This window comes from Calidris pugnax, unplaced genomic scaffold (assembly GCF_001431845.1).
Source record: "Calidris pugnax isolate Ruff unplaced genomic scaffold, ASM143184v1 scaffold95, whole genome shotgun sequence".
Lineage (NCBI taxonomy): Eukaryota > Metazoa > Chordata > Aves > Charadriiformes > Scolopacidae > Calidris > Calidris pugnax.
In genome coordinates this window covers 7,404,895-7,424,319 of record NW_015090885.1, presented here as the reverse complement: position 1 = coordinate 7,424,319, position 19,425 = coordinate 7,404,895, and the positions used below count along the sequence as shown (strand labels likewise).

The window sequence follows — 19,425 nt, the reverse complement described above, 5'->3', positions numbered from 1 at the left end:
TTCTCCTGCAAAGATAGCAACAGAAAGATTAGCAAGCAAACACAAAAGAAAAAAAGGTTGAAATGCATCTTTAGTGGAGGACAAATAATCATATTGCAGAAATGAAGACCGCTGTAGATGGTAGGCAGCATAACTGCATCCTTGTCAGTTGACTGATAATACAAGTCACACATGCCGTTAGTAAAGCAGGCTGAAGGATTTGGGCCTCTTAGCTTCTCTGGCAAATCCTTCCTAGGTAAATAGCTCAAATGCTAATAATACTGGAGGCATTATCATTGATCAGGAAATGTTCTTTCATTGCCTCCAGTTCTGTTACTGGAGTAAAAATTCTCCCAGAAGAAAACATCTTTTTATTGCTTATTACCTTTCTTACAGACTTTCTAGAATCAGAAGTAAAATCAATACTTTTCTTACTGTGCCCTGAAGTAACTTTTTTTCCAAGTGTGGGATCATGAATTAAAATCTCAGACTTCATTTATTGCTATGTATAATATAAAATCATACTCAGTGCCCAATAGTATAGAATTTCTAATACAGTTACAGAAGCTAGGCTGGAGAAATTCTGTATAAATATAATAAAATATAATAGCATTATCTGGTATAGAAAAAGGTGTGAAGGTTTTTTTTTACTGTTCAGAAAAAGCACTTGAAAATTGGACCTCAGTATATCTCTATAAATACCACATATATGTGGTTTTACAAAAAATTAACAGTGGTGGGTTTTTTTTAAAAACTATAGCTGCATTTGTAAAGAGACACAAATCTTGACCACCTTTTCCTTTCAATCTAATATTATCAGTAGTTTACAAAAGAAGTTTCTAGTTTACAGTTAAACAAAAGGAGAAAATATTTGAAAGTAAATATACTTAAACCATATTCTGTTTCATTAATTTCCTAAAATCTTTGTTGAATGTGTTTTGGATGATTAGATAAACATAGGTTTCATAGTGTTAAGTATAGTGTACAGTGTGATTTAATTAATGCCATTATCCTGTGATATAAGCTTGAAAAAGTCCTTTTCTCTTAATTAACAGTCTTTTGTCTCTGACCAACACAGACATGAAACCTAAGTCAACTAAAATTAGTCCTCGTAGCATTGTGAGAACTTCCACCCTCAACTGTCTTTCCCTTAATGAGAGAAATTGTTCCCCAACAAGAGAATGCAGGCTCCCTGCATATGTTAAAGCAGATCTTCTGCTCTAACTGTATCCTATGAAACTAGAAGAGATCAATTAATGAGTTTTCAAAGAAAAACAAGTTTGCTGAGTGGGGCTTAGTCAGTATTTTCCCCCAACTGCAGTTGGGAAGTGGCTGAGGTAGGAGAAAAAGAAGAGGCAGGGAGGGGTCTGGATTCCCTCCTCTGCTGGGAAACCCATACTCAGAAAACATGTGGTAAAGCCCTACATTTTGGGGAGTATAGTCTTTTCTGTGCCTTGAGGCAGGCAGAGGTCTCAAGGATGAATAATAAGTAAATATGCAATTCAGATTATTATTGTTATCAGTAGAGGTATAGAAACATCTAACTAAATTAGACCACGTTATCCCAAATGGCAGTATTTTACACATTGAGACCCACAGCCTTCTCATGATGATGGCGTCCAAAGCAGTAAAGTTGCAGTCCTCAACACAACACGTGTACAGTTCAGATCACCCTTCCCCTCCCTCCCTTCCAATTTGTATCTGCCAGCCTTGGCCAAAACAGAAACAATGCAGAAGGCACGTAGGGAAGAAAACGACAGTGATACAACTGTTCTTGTTTGTTGGATGGTAGATTTTTTAACAAGAAAGCGATTGTACATACCCAATAGGGCCTGTTCTGCCAGCCAGTAAAAGGACATTGAGCTTTCATGGTTTCTCTTCACCAAAGAAATAAGATTCGAAATGAGGTAGTAGAGCAGTAAAGTACTCCATGTACAGACAGACATCAAGTGAGCTTTTGTCATCAGCTCCCCTTGAGTCTGAAGCCTCTTCAGAGTGGATTAGCACCATGTTAAAATTGTTCAACCATGGAGAACAGGGGAGAAATGCTGGAAATTCTTTGCCTACTTCAAACGGTATGAAACAAGAAATTGGAAAATAGAGAATGGACTAAAGGAAAAAGCTTCAGAAATTCTACAGGTCACCAATTTTGAAATCAGGCAGTTACAGATAATGGAAGTCAACTTTAGAAGAAGAGCAAGTCTCTAGACAAATGACACTGGAATACAATCATAATTTAAAATACACATCTTCTGCCGTTTGAGTATCATACGAGAAAAGGGTTTCTGAAAAAGAGAAGCCAAAGAGATTTAGAATAAAATAACCTCACTCTGAGTTGAGGAATGAGCTTTCATTATTCAGTACAAATTTGAAAAGACAAAGAAACTTATCAGACTAAATTAAATGAGGAGCTCACAGCATTGTAGATGACTCATCACAGTTCAAGAAATTTATAACAGTGTAGAGGAAAACAGAGAGAGCAGATGGTGCAAAGAATCCTCACTACAAAACAGAGATCAGCGCTGAGCTCAAGAGCCAGAAACTATCCTTCAGCTTAGTACCAATGGCAAGAAAATGCTGCCATTAAAGTGATTAAAAGCCATGCTGTGCTTCTAAGCATATTTTTTTTTCAAATGGTTTCATTGGGTAACCAAATTAGAGCTCTCCTGCAGCTACTGGATTTGAAGCAATTAATTAAAAGAACTTCCCATTGATTCATCAAAGGAACATTAGAGCAGTCTTTATAAATGGGCAAATAGGATTTACCTGTTTTACAATTTTCCAGTTAAAAAGAGAGTTAATAGTAAATGGATAGGATCTTTAGGGTCTCAGTAACTTCTGCTCCAGTGAGCAACTGTTATAAGAAGCTGAAATTTCTCTGTAGAAAGTATTGCTTTTAGTAGCCCTTCACAACAACTAAAGATACAGAAACTGAGCAAGCTGTGGCTTTTAATTACTTGATTTGATTTGTTTGTTTCTTTGTACAATAAATTTCTGACTGGAATACTTTTCCTAAAAGTCATTATTTCCTCTGAGATGTGAATAGATAACTTCTGTATGACAAATGTAGGATCATCTGGTCTAGTGGAAGGTGTCCCTGCCAATGGCAGGGGGGTTGGAACATGATCTTTAAGGTCTCTTCCAACTGAAAGCATTCTATGATTCTATGATCTTTCTGAACAGATAAGAAATGGTTAATGGTGGCTTTTCTGTGGCTTTTTGTTAAAAAGCACACTTTTTTTTTTGTGCCCAGCACCCTAATACAACCACAAATATGCTTCTCATACTCACAGTCTTATGTACACACCTTCCCATTTTGATTTAGGGGATGCAGTGTTAGCACAATGCTACAGGTGTGAGGTGAGCCTTGCTGTATGGGGCTTACAGTTTCAAGTGCAGGACAAGCACAGCTGGTTTAGGAGAGGGTTGAAGTAATTTTCTTTCATAAGTTTGCTACTGAGTTGTCTCCCAGGAAGAAGATGTGGGCTATTTCTTATACTGAACTTTTGAGGGGATCTTCTGTTGTGCTAGGACTGTGTTTTGACATGGGCTTACACAAGTGGAAGAGTCAGAGTGGTGAGCTCAGCTGAAAACACAAATTGCTGTAAAATTTGGAAATCAGAACCCAAAACAAAATGCACCACATGCGGTACATATGAAAAGCCTTTAAATGTTAGGTCATAATTTGAAGAACTGTAATATCAGTAAGCTGTATTTTAAAAGCCTGGGAAGCCCAAGAATATAATTATATCCAAAGTTTAACCTGGTGTTTTCTTTAATCAAGCTTGATTGTTTTGCAAGGATTTGGTTGTCTGACCAATGAACCCCCAAATGGAGTGAGAAGAAGCCATGATGTGCTAGGGAAGGTGGCCCAGCTGATGTCCTTTACCTGTGAGCCGGCACACAGGGTGTATAAGGTGTATCTGAAAGGTTGTTATGGCTGCCTCAAAGGCTCCTGCAGATCACATCTCAATACCAGTGAGTGACTCAAACCAGCAAACAGTAAACAAATGTATATGAGCAATTGCCCTCATAGGCCCTCAATGAGTGTTCAGCAAATACAAATCCATGTTTGCTAGCTCCTGTTTTCCTTTAAACAGACCTATCTTTGTTGTCTGCTTGGAATAGCTGATTTTACCCTAGAGAAATATTATGAGAGTTCAGCTTCACCTGAAATTTCAAGAGTAAAACTTTCATTTTAACTGAGGGAGTAGTTAAACGCACTCAGGGATGACATTTTGGCCCAGAACCTACGAATGCTTTTTATTTATTTATTTGTATTTGTTCTATTCTGTTATTTACATTATGCTGTTTAAGGACTCCCTGAAAAATAGGTTAATCCTTTATTCAGTGTGGCAGGAATTCTTTTTTCCTCTCATTCCCTTGCATTAGAGCTGTGGTTAAAATGGCATAACCTACAGGTGTAGGACAGTTTTTTGTGCAAGCTCTGTTTTATCTACTTAATACTTTTGGTAGTTTTTTGTCATTCAGAGTTACATGTTGGGTTGGGTTTTTTTTCACTTCAGAGAGGACTGGTCTATTATACCACAGAATAGTTATCCACAGGGAGGATTGAGAGTGGATTGAAGTTTATTTTCTGTCTTGGATAAATGCCCTGTCACAGAGAAAGAGATTGTTATGTGCATGTCTGTGTGTAGAGTTTCCCTTTTTTCAAAGGAAAACAACTGGTTTTGTTTTCTTCACCATTTGTTTGAATTCTATAATTTATTTATTGTTTTCATTTCTTAAACTTCCTGAAATATTTACAGGAAAGAAAACTAAGGCGTGAAATTTTGTGACTAGAAACAGATACTTATTTCATTTTCCTAGGGACACTCTTTCATTCAAAAGATAAAAACAGAAGTCATAAAAATGTGTTATTTTTAAGAGACAGCTCCTTAGAAGCTTAGAAGAGATTAAGATTCATAATAGAGAATGGGGGAGAGTGTGTAATAAACTGATATTTTTTATTGGAATGACAGATAGTGAAGGTTGTGAACCACTGGAAGAATTTTTTTTTTATGGTAGCTGGTTTGTTCAGCTTACTCAGTTGTCTTCAGGATGTGACTGGTTTTATTGTAACATTTGGGACAGCTGTGCATCAATACTATTAAAAAAGCATTGGCGTCTGTAGAATGTTAGACCTCCTTTGACATGCTTGACCGCATTAATAAAACAAGCAAAGATCCTCTTCTAAAATGCAAGTTTTGCACCATTTGAAATTATTGCATAGATAACTGCATCTTCTTTTCCAAAAGGGCTGAAAACGTGTTTCTTAAAATCAGCTAACCCATAGTAAGATAATTTGGCTCCTGGGTGCACCCACCCACCGTGGGCCCCTTCCAAAAGCTCCTGAAAGTGGTTCTTGCTCACTGCACTGCTGCAGACCCGCAGTATCAATTACAGCAGGTAGATTTGGCCCTACAATTTGCCCATAACCCAGGCCCTGCCACTGGCTGCCTCTAATGAGCTGGATCTTCTGTGCACACAGGTACCTCATTGACAGGCTAAAATGCCCTTGCTGTGGCCATCCCAGCTAGCAGGAACAGGATTCAATGCACCTGTCTTGAGCTGTGTCACTTTACGTTACTCCAAAGAGTAAACTGAATGTCCATTTTACACATTTTAATTATGACATTTAATGCAGATTGTCCTGAATGTAGAATTTACTGTCTCTGAAACATGGTTCTGCTCTGGACACAATGTCCTTGGAGCCAGCAGCACAACCTGGTTTTGTGCAGCCAGTGGTGGCGACCAGCACAGGCACTTCTTTCTATGTTTTTGTATAAAGCCTTTTTTTTTAGAACCTGGTCTGCACTTTAACAAAGGAGATGGTGGTATGTACTTGAGACATTAATTCCAGGTTATATCGTTTCCCTGAGAATTGCCATCTGTCATGCTTTTCTGCCTGGAGGTCACTCAAAGTTACCTTGGGTTGGTATCCTAAGACAGTAGGTTGAAAGGATAAACCGTGTGCTTCGTTTTTAACCCTTAGTTATCCTTTTCCCTTTCAGCACCCTCCTTGATAGGTATGGTAAGGAAGGACTGGGCTTCCCAAAACAGCATTGCCCTCTCCTGGCAAGAGCCGGACTTTCCCCATGGAGCCATTCTGGACTACGAGATCAAGTACTATGAGAAAGTAGGTCTCACTTACAGCATCACCCAAACTCAGATCCTAAAGAGCAATATGTTTTGTATTTTTAATATTAAAAAAAATACTTTTAACCTTTCACTTGATCCCATATACAATACTATATAAGTAGATGTTTTATTTTGTACTGATTTTTCGTTGTTTTACTTCTGACTTGTTAATGACTGTCTTGTTTCCCATCAAAATCAAGTACAGCATCATGCAGGCAGTAGATATACCTGTCTCATAATAACTACATTTACGAACATGGATAAATGGATCATATGCTTGAACGTATTTTGATTTATGGACTGTAAAACTCTACATTAGAGTGACACTGAAACAATAGAGTTAAGGTGAATATCAATGTGGTTTAATTCTGCAACATTATTTAGCAATAATCTATGCTTAAATGAGAGTGCATCAGCCTTGCTTAGGGGGTTACAAAAGATTACGAGGGAGAAAATGCATGGCATTCCTGTTGAATTTCTAGCATTCTGTCAAAATTACGTGATTTCACACATAAGTGAGCAGCAACATGCACTACAAGTAAATGTACAAGGTGCGTGCATAGCACACCTTGTGAAAGCATAATTTGAAGACTGCTTCTCCCAAATCACAAAATGCATTATGTCATTTCCAGCTGGCTACAGGGCCTTGCACTTGCAGTGTAAAACCTAGTGCAAATCAGTGCCTTCATTCCTAGAGACATAGGCAGGTTTTTCTTGGTGTTTGTATCTTAAATAGTCACCTGCTACGTCAGTTCTCTCTATTTCTCTGTCCCCATCTGAAAGTCACAATGGAACTAATGTGAAAAGACCAAAAAGAACAGAAATACAAGCCAAGTCATGGAAGAAAGATTTAGGGATGTTAGGCTCTGTAAATTTTCTTCTGTGGCTGCACTTCTCTATTGAGATTGTGCACCTGTAACGATGCAGAAAAAAAGGGTAAACTGGGAAAAAATCCAAACAATTTAAACAGCACAGCTAGAGGGAGAAGACAGATATTTGGTAGCCAAAGCAAGAAAACCTTACTTTCCTACACTAATGGAAGTCATTCAGGTTTTGATCCATTACCATAGTAAGCCACATTATGACTTTCAAATATTCAAAACCATCCATATAGATGTTAAGTTATGGATGTTAAAACATATAAAAAAATTTTATCAATAGATTATCTGCCAGCATCAGTCAATGCTGAGTGCAGTGGCAAATAGCTCTCCTTAGAGGTCTACATATTGCTTAGACTTGTTCGTTGCACAGCAAGACCAGGTACACAGGCTTCAAAGCCCTTTGTTGTATAGAGTTTAAAGCACTATCAACTTCTACCAAAAAGAACCATTTTCTGTTTTCACCTTTTATAACACATAAGGATCTTGAGAAAATAACAAAACTTTTTGAGAGTCAATTCTATATGAATTGTATTGATTTTTTCTTTCTTATTTAGGAATATATTGGTACATATTTATGTGGCTGGCTGACAAGAGGAAACTTTGTTCTGCAGCTTTTCAGCCAAAAATACAGTGAACATAAGCTGACTTAGGACATGATTAGAGAGCTGACTTGACCTGTGAGGAGAACAAAAATTCATAGGCTTTCTGTCCAAGATGCTATGAGGTTTTCTCACAGTAAAGGGAAAAAGTTTTCTATTGCTTGAATAGTTATGTGATATAACCAGAGAGAGAATATCATGATCCTGAAATAATACTGTATGTTGGGGCCTGGTAGATGCAATATCTTATTTCTGCTAGATTGATCATTCTGAAAACTGCACAGTTAGCAACATTTGTCACCCTAGACGATAAGTGAGTCTTTACAGCAACACACAAAAAATCCATTAAATGTTTGACCTCAGAGATCTAAGATGCATTCTGAAAAGCATTTCTTCATAGACCTTCTTTGTAGTCTTCATAGATACTAAATATTTGCAAATTATCTCTGTTGATACAGGATGTCTGCCGCATTCTGCAGTCTGTTATCTATCCATTCTATTTTATAATCCTTTATTATCTCCCACAAACAGCCCAGTACTTTAAAAAAAAAAAAGTCTCTCATAGACAGTATTGTCTTTCCCTTTAAAAATAAGACTCCGGATATCAATATAATCTCAGTTTCTTTAGTAATAATATTTATCTTATACTTTAAAACTATTGCTCAGACACTGACCAAAGCTTTTACTTTTTGAAAGATTCCAGGGCATCATAGTCATACCTCTCACCAGAGGTCACATGTTCTAGTCAGATGGAGAGGAGTGCGATAAGATATGGCCTTGTTACAGCCTTCTAATGAAGCTGAGTCCTTCTGTAGGAAGTCCCTCGTAGGAAAGGAAACACAGTACACAGTGGATATAAACCATACCAGCTGCACTTCAGGTTGTGCAGTTGAACTGGAAAATGCTTATTCCTCCTCTTTTCCACCCAAACCCTTAAAGTTAATCATCAAAAAATTAATGTTCCCTGAGAGCTGTATTAAGCATACAAAGCTTTATACATATCAGCAACTGTATTAAGTTCTCCCACATGGCCCAAATACTCCAGCTGGATTATATTTTCTGTTACACACAAGATAATACATAATTAGCTGAGAAAGCCAGTCTATAGAGAAGAGATTTTAATAGGATGTACCCGAGCAATATCCCAAGGCATTGCAACGACATCTCTAAAAAGAGAATACCTTGTGGAGCAGGATGGAGGGGCTGGCTGATGTTTCTTCGCTTTCTTTTGATGAAATTTACACTAAAGCCAAATCCCTTTGACAGAATGCTTCACTTTGTTGGCATACTGAATTTACAACTCACAGGCAGTTTTCACATAAAAATTTTAACCCTCCTCCATATGACAGTGAGTGGACAGGATATGTAGGATGTCAGATATGACTTTTCCTCCATTCCTGTATTATTTAGAGTTGAATTAATAAATAAAAAAGAGAAAATAACCAAGCCGTAGAGGCAAGGGAGAAATTAGTTTTCCAATGAGATTTTAAAAAGAGATGAAGATCCGATGAAACAGAGAGGTAAGGGAAGGTGCCAGATTTAAAGAATTAGAAAGCAGTATGACCTTGTTAATTTTTCTATCAGTCTTTAGCTACATTTACTTAACATATACAGGAAACGATGCTCCTTCTTAAAATCTAATATTAAAACAAACACCACTATTTCTTTGAATATTCATTAATGTGAATTAAAATGAGGCATCCTGAATTTGAGTAGTAAAGTACATAAGAGACCTTGAGGTAAATGACTTGATAGGAATAATGTGAAGATTTAAGACAATCAGTGAGAAATATTTTGAATGACAGAATTATTTTTACAAAAATTAATGTGGAAAATTGTAAGCAAGAAAGTAATTTTGTCTTTCAGAGTGGTTTGCCTACAGTAGTATTCCTTATTTTAATGCAAACCTATCTATCTGTGTAGACATATGTGCACCATATTATTATTACAAATCTATAGAAGAGTATATGTACAATAGATTATGTGTTCTGAAGTTTGATGGCAAAAAGATGTGGCACTCGGTGCATGTACAGAGGTATGAATTGATACCCTTGCCATTTTTTTCCATGCTTTTTGAGGAACAGTTAATATTGTGATATGCTCAGTACCACACTGAAGACTAGCACAGTAATAGCACAGTCCTGGAAGCCCTGGGAATGCATCAACCTCACTTTCATGCATGTGCCCGAGTTGTTTCAATCCAGCTTTTTTTCCCATGTGAACTGCCAGTGTAAGGTGTGTGACTTATCCTGGTTTAGGATAACAGATGTTCCTCTGTGTCTTCTCCCCTTACAGAGATATTTCATTATGATCTTCTCATAGTAGTTCAGTTCTGCTCAGGCAGTATCTGACCCTACTTGGGTATTGGCTGGAATCTAACCTAAAAGAACAAAAGCCTTACATGTTCTCATTAGACGAGATACGGACATTTCTTATAAGAAGCCACATCATGTAGATCAGACAATCCTCTGAATTTCTGGGTGACACTTTGGAAAGGTGGAGCAAAATTAGTGATTTTTTTTCTATAGCCCTGTGCCTTTCTGTGAGGTCTGCACGCCATGTGTGAGCTTCATTCACCCTCAACTTCCCTTCTACGTGGCTTCCAGTCTTTCCACCTCTATTTTTTGCATAATGTTTAACTGAGTTAGAAGGATCACTTTATGTTACAACTTCCCCATTTCCCATAAGTACCAGTACTTTCTTGGTTCATATTTTGCCTTTATCTTAAATTTTTAAACAATGAATAATAATAATATATGTACCAGCTCCAATCCACAGGAGAATGAAAAGAGCCTGCAGACTGTGTCATGTTATTCATGAGCAGGCATAATCCACTGGATACTGTTATGGCTGAATTGGTAGCATGTGCTGTTTTTTTCGCCAGCCATATTCTTTTTTTTTTTTCGCTATACCTACCATAGCATGCTTGATACCCTTGAAAGCTTCCTGACTAAATTTTAAAGTCAACATTGCTGAGAAGGGGAATAGGGAAGGGCTTATAAGAATAGAGATGAGCATATGAGCATTTCAGGTGCCTGGCCAGTCAGTGTGTATACTCAGCATAAATTAGCAAGCACTATACTGTTAGCATTGGATGATCAGCTGGGCAATTTTAGCCAAATGCTAATCATACTCTTTTAAAACAAACACTTTGCTCCTGTAATGCTTTTTTAAAATTATTTGAGGCATAAGTAGAAATAGGCTGCCCACAACTAAAATGTTTCTGATATGACTAGAAGCAAGAAATGTAGGGCTCATGCCATAATACATTTTCATCACATTGTCAGCACGTACTCATAAAAACCAGAGCACTGAGTAATTTGGATGTATAAGAGTTTTTGGATAGTAGTATTAAACAGACCTTAATTTGACCATAGCTGCAGGAACAGATCAGCATGTTGTGGCGAGGTGTCAGGGCTCCAAGGGAGAGCCTCTGGCATCCTCAGCTGTTCAGAGCTCCTGGGAAATGAACCATGTCTGGTGAATGTTTTTAAAAAATAATCACTACAAATGTGCTTTGGGAGATAATCATTGAAATGAAATCTCCTAGCTTATTTTAGCATAGTAAGTGATGTTAAACAATCTTCTCAGTTTTCCTATTCTGCTATTATTAACCTAGTTTCCCAAGGGAGGAACTGTAAAAGCCTTAGATTCTAAAAAGAGAAAAAAATAGTTCTCAGAACTGTTGAAAACGAGAGTGAATAATTATGAGACGCTCTGACCAGATATAATTTTTGCCTGCAGGAAAGAACTTAAGGACCTTGCAGCAGCCATTATTAATGACACCGATATAATTACTATTAGGAGAAAAAGAAGTCTGGCCTCTAAATATCAATTACATGCAGCAAAGGGTTTATTAAAGCATTTCTGAGCTAGGCCTTCTCCATTAGGTGCCCAGTTTGGCTAGTGTCCTAATCGTTGTCGTCAATTATTTAGAGATAGCTTCTAAACTTTTGTATTTAATAATGAAGTAGCCTACAGAGCTATTACTATTGTCATTCCTGCTGAACCAAAAAATCTCAACAAGAAATATAATGCTGTTTAAGCAAGCCTAGTGGACTTGATTTAAAAGAAAACATAGTTCAGCCTCTGCTGATCTTGTGTTTGTGTCTGTGGTCAATACCATTTTCTCCAAGGAAAATTGCATGTGCAATGCTTATTCCAGTAACTTCTAGAAGAGCTGCACAAATATAGTAAAAGTACATTAATTGTTATGAATAAATGGTCTTCAAATTCTTTCAAACACATAGACATAGGAGATATGCAAACTATTACAAGACAACAAATTTAGCACCACACAGCTAGTTTCACACCTCTAAGAAAGCTAAATCCACTAATTTGGCAGCAGAGGTTGATTCCTAATAAAACTAATTATTAAACGTTTTTGTAGCCATGCAGCATTTGAGCATTAGAAAAAAATAGCTTTAAAAATAATTTGTGGACACAGCAATAATAATAATGTTAACCACAGGAATCAGCTGTTAGTCTTAAGCATGTGATTAGGTAGGGTCAAAAATCAGACGCAGCTGTTTTTCAGTGCAGTGAGTTTCAGCTCACCCTTGACAAACTTTAGATGATATTGATGAATATATTGTGAAAAAGAAACTGTCTCTTCAGAGAGAATATGTCAGTTGTGCAAAAGGAAGGTCCCTTCCATCCTAGACAATTATATGATTCTATGCTTAACAAGTTTAATCCTGAATTAACAAAATAGAGAATGTACTTTTGAAATATTTTATTATTACTGTTATTATTAACTAGTTTCAGTGTGTTCACCTTTTGTTTTAGTTGCAGTAGGTTTTAGTAGTATATCAAGTTAGAGTTGTAGTTCCCTCAGGTATCTTAACGTACAGTCAGGAGTGAAACTTTGCAGCTGAAAGTTTGACATATTTTTCCAAAAGTATTCATGATTTTCATGAGCAATGATCTAAATATGACTAGTGTACCTGCCAAAGCATGGCCACCTAAGCAAAAATAATTTCCTTATTTATAAGTTAAATACAATTTCCAGGTCTCCGTTTCCCTAAAACCTGTCAAAATGTTTCCTTTAGATCTTCTTAAAGAACTAGCTTAAAAGTTCCCCAAAATCTTTGTTTATGAGGCCAAACTATCTTAAAAACTGAAGCTAGAACAGTGTTCTCATAATACACAAACAACTTACTGTTCATAAATTGTTCTTTCACAACCATAAAGATGGATTCACAGATTAAATCAAGATGTGTACTTTGAGTCATAAGTGAGCTTACATCTTTGTCTAAATGAAGGAATGTTCCAATACGAGGTATCATTTCACTTGCATTTTTTTTCCTGCAATCCTTGATACATTCAGGAGATGTTTGGGGAGATACAGGGAAAAGACATGTTTTCCTTTTAGGGGGAAAAACAGAGAAAGTTCCTTTTTTTTCTTCTCTTCACCTGAGACTGGATTACATCTGCACCTGCACACTAACCATGCAGAAGAACAGATTGTTCTTCTTTCCCACTTTTATAATTATTTTCACACTGAAATGAAGGCAAAGCCACTGACTGCATAATCTCTTTTTTATTAAGTAGTGATGTCATTCTGGGTGAAGTCATTCTGGGAGAAGGGAGGAAAATCCAAAGGGAAAGAGGAAGCTCTTCTAAGGAGAGCCATTCAAATTTCATGGAATAAAATGTACTATTTCCATGTTTAATATTAGTATAATCATTTTACCATGTATGAAATAAAAGCTGTGGGAGTTGGGGGTTGGTTGTTGGAATGAAAAATGCACATTAGAGGAGCTTTTCATTTAAATGCACGATTTCATTAGCCAACTTGAATTCATAGAAAGGGTATGTTATTCAGTACCTCCTACATAGCTTTACTAGTTCTGTACCCTAATAAAATCATAAATGTTAATTTTGTTGATTTAAAGAAGCATAATGTAAAAATTTTCTCTTTTATTTTTTTCTTTTTTAATGTATTAGTATTAATGGTTTCAAAGTGCCCTTTCTTGATGTTTTTGTCAGGGAGGCTGAGTTAACAACCTATTATTATGTACTCCTTACCGAGCTGTTAATAGCTTTAGAGTCTTTTTCAGGAATTCACCTGCTGCTCATAAAAACATTTATGTTGCTGTAGGAACTCCACCAGGTTGACACGTCTTGTATTTGCAATGACCTTGCACAAGCTATCTGGTTTTCTTGCATATACTGCCAGAAATACTAGCATATAGTATTATCACCATGACAATTCTTTAGCGACTGAGGCAGCTCCTCCTTTTTGAAAAGGTATTGACACCTATCTGTAAATTTCTTTTTAAATTTTTTCTTTTTAAATTGTTTTTATCAACTCAAAAAGTATTATTTCTGGTGAAGTTAGTTAAATTAAAAATGGGCACTTCTCTGATACAAAAGTAGGAACAGAACTTGTTTTGTCAGTTTTGAAAGTGTAAAATCAGCAGTTTAATTTACTTGTTAGATTGTTTATTTTGTTCTTTGACATTCGTGTTAAACTAATTGGAAAATTATTTCCATTTTTGCTTTATAGTCCTCTATTAACTCAATGAGGTGTTTGGAAAAAATGTAAATATAAATAATGTGCTATATTGTTGATATAATGCCAGGATCTGCAATATAGTTATGATGCCAGAGATTAATTTAGCCCTTTGGAGTTAAAATTATAAGATAGATGTTTGCTGTTGGCCTGCACTGAGACACACAAAAATGCACACACATGCTCACAAATACACAGAGAACGTGATATTTCAGTGACTTTTCAATAGCTATTGATATATTTATATCTAAAGAGGTTTGCATAATGAAAAATGCTACACAATCTAAATGGATTGTCCCTATACATAGATCAGCATGTTCCCTCTTGCCTCTCATTTATTATTTTTATCGGGGTGATTAAAGTCAAAGTTAGTTAGAGTCAGAGTTGGTATCTCAGAACCAAAATCCTTCCTCAAAAATTAATTCTTGTTGAATGGCGTTGAAATCTATATTAATATTGTCAACATTATTCTATATTTGTAAGTCCTGCTTTTCTCTGAAAAGGAAAGTAGTTATCTCAAAGAACTGTATACACAGTTAGCATGTGAAATACTCATAACATTCATGTAGATTTAAGTTAATCCTAATGACCAGTCATTTATTCCAGATTCACAATAGCAACCTGAATCAATTATATGTATAAAAGTAGGTATTTTTCTTACTTAAATGAAAAAGATAGCTTTATTAATACCACTGAACCACAGTTAATAGCTTTCTAATGTGTATCTGTAAACCAAGTAAACAACTATGAATAGGTTTGCTTTAAGTATGGCTTGTTTCCAAGCTGTTATATACCAATAAGAATATTTTCCATATTTGCCAGGTAGGAAATAGTCAGTGGCGAATGAAAACAGGGAAGTGTACATTAGCCTCCTGTTTGAAGAATAAAAGATATATATGTAGAAAACTCATCTTAGGCTCAAACCAATCTTAAAATCATCCCAGTCACTCTACCAGTCCTACGATACTGAAAGGCTGAAACACATTTTAAAAAGGAGTTGGAAAGGCTTGTTGCCTCGAGAGGTTTTTAATACAGTATGTAGTATTTGCAAGGGCATTTGTAAATATACATACATTGCACACAGCAGTTAAAAATTTTGAGCAAGGTATTACAAACCTGACAAAATGTCCAGGGTGTAACAGGAGCCCTAATCAAAATCCTGGACCTAACTAGCTATGGGCATTGTAGGGATACAGAAATTAGGTAAATTAAGCAGTTTTTGTCATCAGCACCATTAGAGCTGAATTTTGTGTAGCTGACTTGGCGCTGTACTACATTTTTAGGGTTGGTAGATCCTTGAATTTCACAGCTTTGACAATATGTTGTGCTTTTTTGTCAAAATAGAGTATTGGCTTTATTGTATTATAGCAAGTCACCATCATTGTAGAAGTCTTCTGAAAAAATGAATCATTGCTGTTGTATTGAAATTCCACTTCAGTTTTAAGATGCTTCCTTACATCAAAAATGTCTTCATGTTTCAATGTGAAATAGAAGAACCACAATTTTGGGTTCTGCCACAAGGGAATGCAGCAGTTTTGTGTCTACAGCATTACTGTGATTTTACCAGTGCTGGTAATGCTAGATGTGAGAAGATTACCTGCCATGTGTTTCAGCAACTTAGAGACCTTCAGGTGTTTGGACTGTGGCCTTTTACATTACTGGTTTTTTACATCACAGGAGTTGTGCCTTTTTGTTATCTTTCCTCCAGGGTCTTGCATTTTCAAATTATAAGTTTAATTATCCAGTGACCTACTTCCCATCTGTAACTAGAAGTACTGTTCCTGTGATATACAGAGATATGTTGAGTTTGACTGAAAAAAATCACTGATATTCATGATTATTAACTATTTCTTATAGACAAACCAGAGTATATTCAATGAAATCATCATGAAGCAAATTTAAACAAACCCCAGTATTTTTATAAAAAGAGTTTGTAATTAAACTTGTTGCTTAAGGTTGTTTTGGAAGACACAAGCAAAATTGGTTCAAAAAATAATTAAGTAAATTCATGGAAGAAAAATCCATGAGCTGTAAAATGTAATGAAGCAAATTTAGTTAATTCTGAAACCCACTAGTCTGCAGATTGCTAGACGCTGGGGGGAGTGCTAAAGGTGAGCATGTGGAGAAGGAACTTGTACTGCTTCTGTGGAATCTGAAGTCTGCAGTGACATATACAGGACCTGATTCAGAGATTTGAACTATGAGTCTTACATATGAAATGAATTACTTGGCAGTTAGCCCACTGGCTATATGTACATAGTTCTGGGCTTGTTTTACAACAAAGTCACAGAAGGCTTCCATTCTTTGGTTTTTGCAGCAATGCATCTGTTTCCCGTTGAGCTGTATTTGTCAGATGGTTTATTATCTCATTATGAAGTACACCTTATTGTTAGATATCTCAGAGGAATCTATGCTTTACTGTCTGAAGATGACAGCAATACTTCTGGTTGAGTTGATCTTTACCATTAGTTCATACTTGCAAAGATTCCTTACTTCTTCCCAACACAAAAATATAGTGCAGGGGGGGGGTGGGGGGGGTGGGGGAAGAGTGGAAAAATAAGAAAATTCTTCAGGGACAACTGGAAAGGCTGACATTTTTATATGCTGAAGGTAGAAAGACTCCTGGAGATACTGGTGCAGAGGTTTTCACTGGTAAATATTTTTAATTAGAAAACATATGTTATCAGAGTAGCTCATATCTACTAGAAATATGGAATTTAATATCTGTGCTTATCTGACAACTCAAGTCATGTTCCCCAGCTCCCTTTATTATATTCTGAATTGCACCCTGTTCCATCACCAACTTAAGGCACAGATCTGGTTTTATTCCTTTCAATTTAATCTCCTTGTCAGTAGGATCAGCAGTGTCCTAACTGCTGCCTTCACACCTGGTGTTTCTGTTTGGCTCACCACGTTAACCACACAGCTTTTGCTCTGCCCACCTCTCACCTCATTGTGCCGGAGAGAATGTTAACACTGCTTTAGATCGCCCTGTCCTCATCTCGCCTCATTTAATTTTCTCTTTTTCATGGTTCACCTCACATCAACTCATTCCTGCCTTTCCAGGTACATAATCCAATTAAAATAAGGTTTGGCTGGGTTTTGACCTTTCCATGCTTTCTTTATGATTGGCTATCTGTTCTTCCCCTTTTCTTGTTGACAGCTTCACTTTTTGTATGGAGAAAGTGATGAGGTGACTGACAGGCAATCAAAATATAAAATATTAAAAAGCCGAACCGGTAAAGCACGCTTTAGTATTTCAGCTCCCCAAACTGTTACATCTCAGATTAATCACAAGGGAGGTCGAGAAAAAAAGGGAGAAGATTACAGCCTGAAGTGGTGGATGCCTTAAAATGCTGCAAGTTTCGACTAGAGCTGTCAGCAATTTTCTCTGTCGCCCTACTTTTTTCTGTCAGAGTTTTCATTGTTCAGATTGGTCCTTGGACCTCTGTAATCACTTTTCTAAATTTACCTTAGTTTGTTGATCAGCTGAAGAGCAAAGGTACAAGATTTTTAGGAAGTGATTTTTTAAGAATATGAATGGTATCTTTGACTATTGTTTCTATTGTAATTTTTCAGCACTCCATATTGCAATGAGAATTTACCTAACCCTGTTGATCATATTGTAGTCAGGCAATAATTAATGTTAGAAGCATGTTTTTGGACCTATGAGTCTTTTTATCTAATATCTTCCAATTATTATTGCTGGCATTCATGTTAATAGATATACTATAGGTCAAAATAGTCTTCTAAGAGAAAATCATGCACAAAACCAGGAAAGATAAAGAAGCTTTCATAGACAGACTTTGAGTTTCCCATGTGTAGTTAATTTGACTGATTTCAGTGTAATTAGTCCTCATCTACAACAATCTATGTAAGATGAGGAGCAATGGGCATTCAGAAATCGTATTATGGAAACATTTTATTGCAAAGTAAGGATATAATTTTTGATAATTATTTGGGACAAATTAGTTGTGAGACGAATATAGGCAGTATATATCGAAGGCAATTTCCATAAATTAAAGCTGTGGGGGCTATGTTTTTATTGGAAAACACAGAGGTACAAACTCCAGAGTAGCTGTCATTTGTCTTTAATAGATTCTGTTTGAATTGATTAATCACATATTGACTATACCTAGCAATTACCTACTGTTTTATTCTAACATGTATTGCAACATTAAAGTTCGGCTAACACTGGAGGTAATTAAGTGTCATTGCAGCTGATTCCATGAGAAAAGTAAGGAAGGGGTTGGAGATTTCATTTTTTGATGGAGCAGAGCTATGATTAATAAAAGTCCTATCTTCCAGAATTGTGGCCATTCCTTTAAAATAAGGATGCTTCTTCTGTAGGTCACATTGTGTATATCCTTCAAACCGATATATCTAGGAAAGAGGGAAAATCTGACCAAATGGTCTCATAAAAGATTGTTTTTTACTATTGGTGCTTTTATTTAAACATTGATATTGTCTGAATCATGGAACTCCAAATCTTCTTTAATGTGGTACTTGTTCAGCTTTGACATTGTGCTTTAGTGCACAGAAGAAAGACCTGGTGCCTGTGCTATATAGATTGAATCTCTGTTAGTATTTCCTTCTGTTAAGTGATAATGCTCCAAAAAAGCCAAGCAGGATTATATTGCTTAAGTACAGAATTTTCATGTTAGAGGACAATGAATATAAACTAGAAAATGTATATGCAAGCAGATGATAGTAAATTCAGTTACTGTCTCCCTGGATTCTTTCCACACATATACATTTGGAAGTTGTTGGTACACAGTATGTATGTTTTCAGCTCGCAAAAGCCTCTGAGAACCCTTTCCCCAGTAAGAAGGCTTCTCAGTTACTCATGAGACTCAATGAGCTGACTATCTTGATTGTCATTCATAAAATAAGCTTGAGACAGAGTAAACTGCAAGAGAGTGGTAGTTCCTGGACCTCCCATTATATATTCTAAATGGAAGAAGATTGTATTTGGTTATAATTTTTAATTGCTAAAATAAGGACTGATTTTATTTTTTTTTTTTAGTGCCGTGCTTCTCTTTCCCACTTAAATATTAATGGTGACAAACCTTGTACACCTGAAAGTGCCTAGATTTTCATGAGTGCTTTACTGGTAGAGTTAATTTTTTAAAGGTTATTTGAGCACTATAATCAAAATTCTGCATTTCAGCTTTTATTTCTCTTAATCTTTTTTTGCACTAAACATTTTTAGTTGCCTATACTTTTTCTCACCCGTAGCATCAGAACTCTGTGATTGCATTATGAGTTAAACAGATAAAAGATCATCACATTTTGGTTAGCCTTTATC

At 36.2% G+C, this 19,425-nt stretch overlaps 1 protein-coding gene across 3 annotated transcripts in view; it reads left to right on the top strand.

The window, feature by feature from the left end:
• Nucleotides 1-19,425, top strand: part of EPHA6 (EPH receptor A6) — a 501,230-nt gene that overhangs the window by 334,683 nt on the left and 147,122 nt on the right. For all 3 annotated transcript variants that reach the window (XM_014947321.1, XM_014947319.1, XM_014947320.1), the window contains one exon: nt 5,994-6,118. In XM_014947321.1, the coding sequence (XP_014802807.1) occupies nt 5,994-6,118 (125 nt within the window). The remainder of the gene's footprint in view (nt 1-5,993; nt 6,119-19,425) is intronic.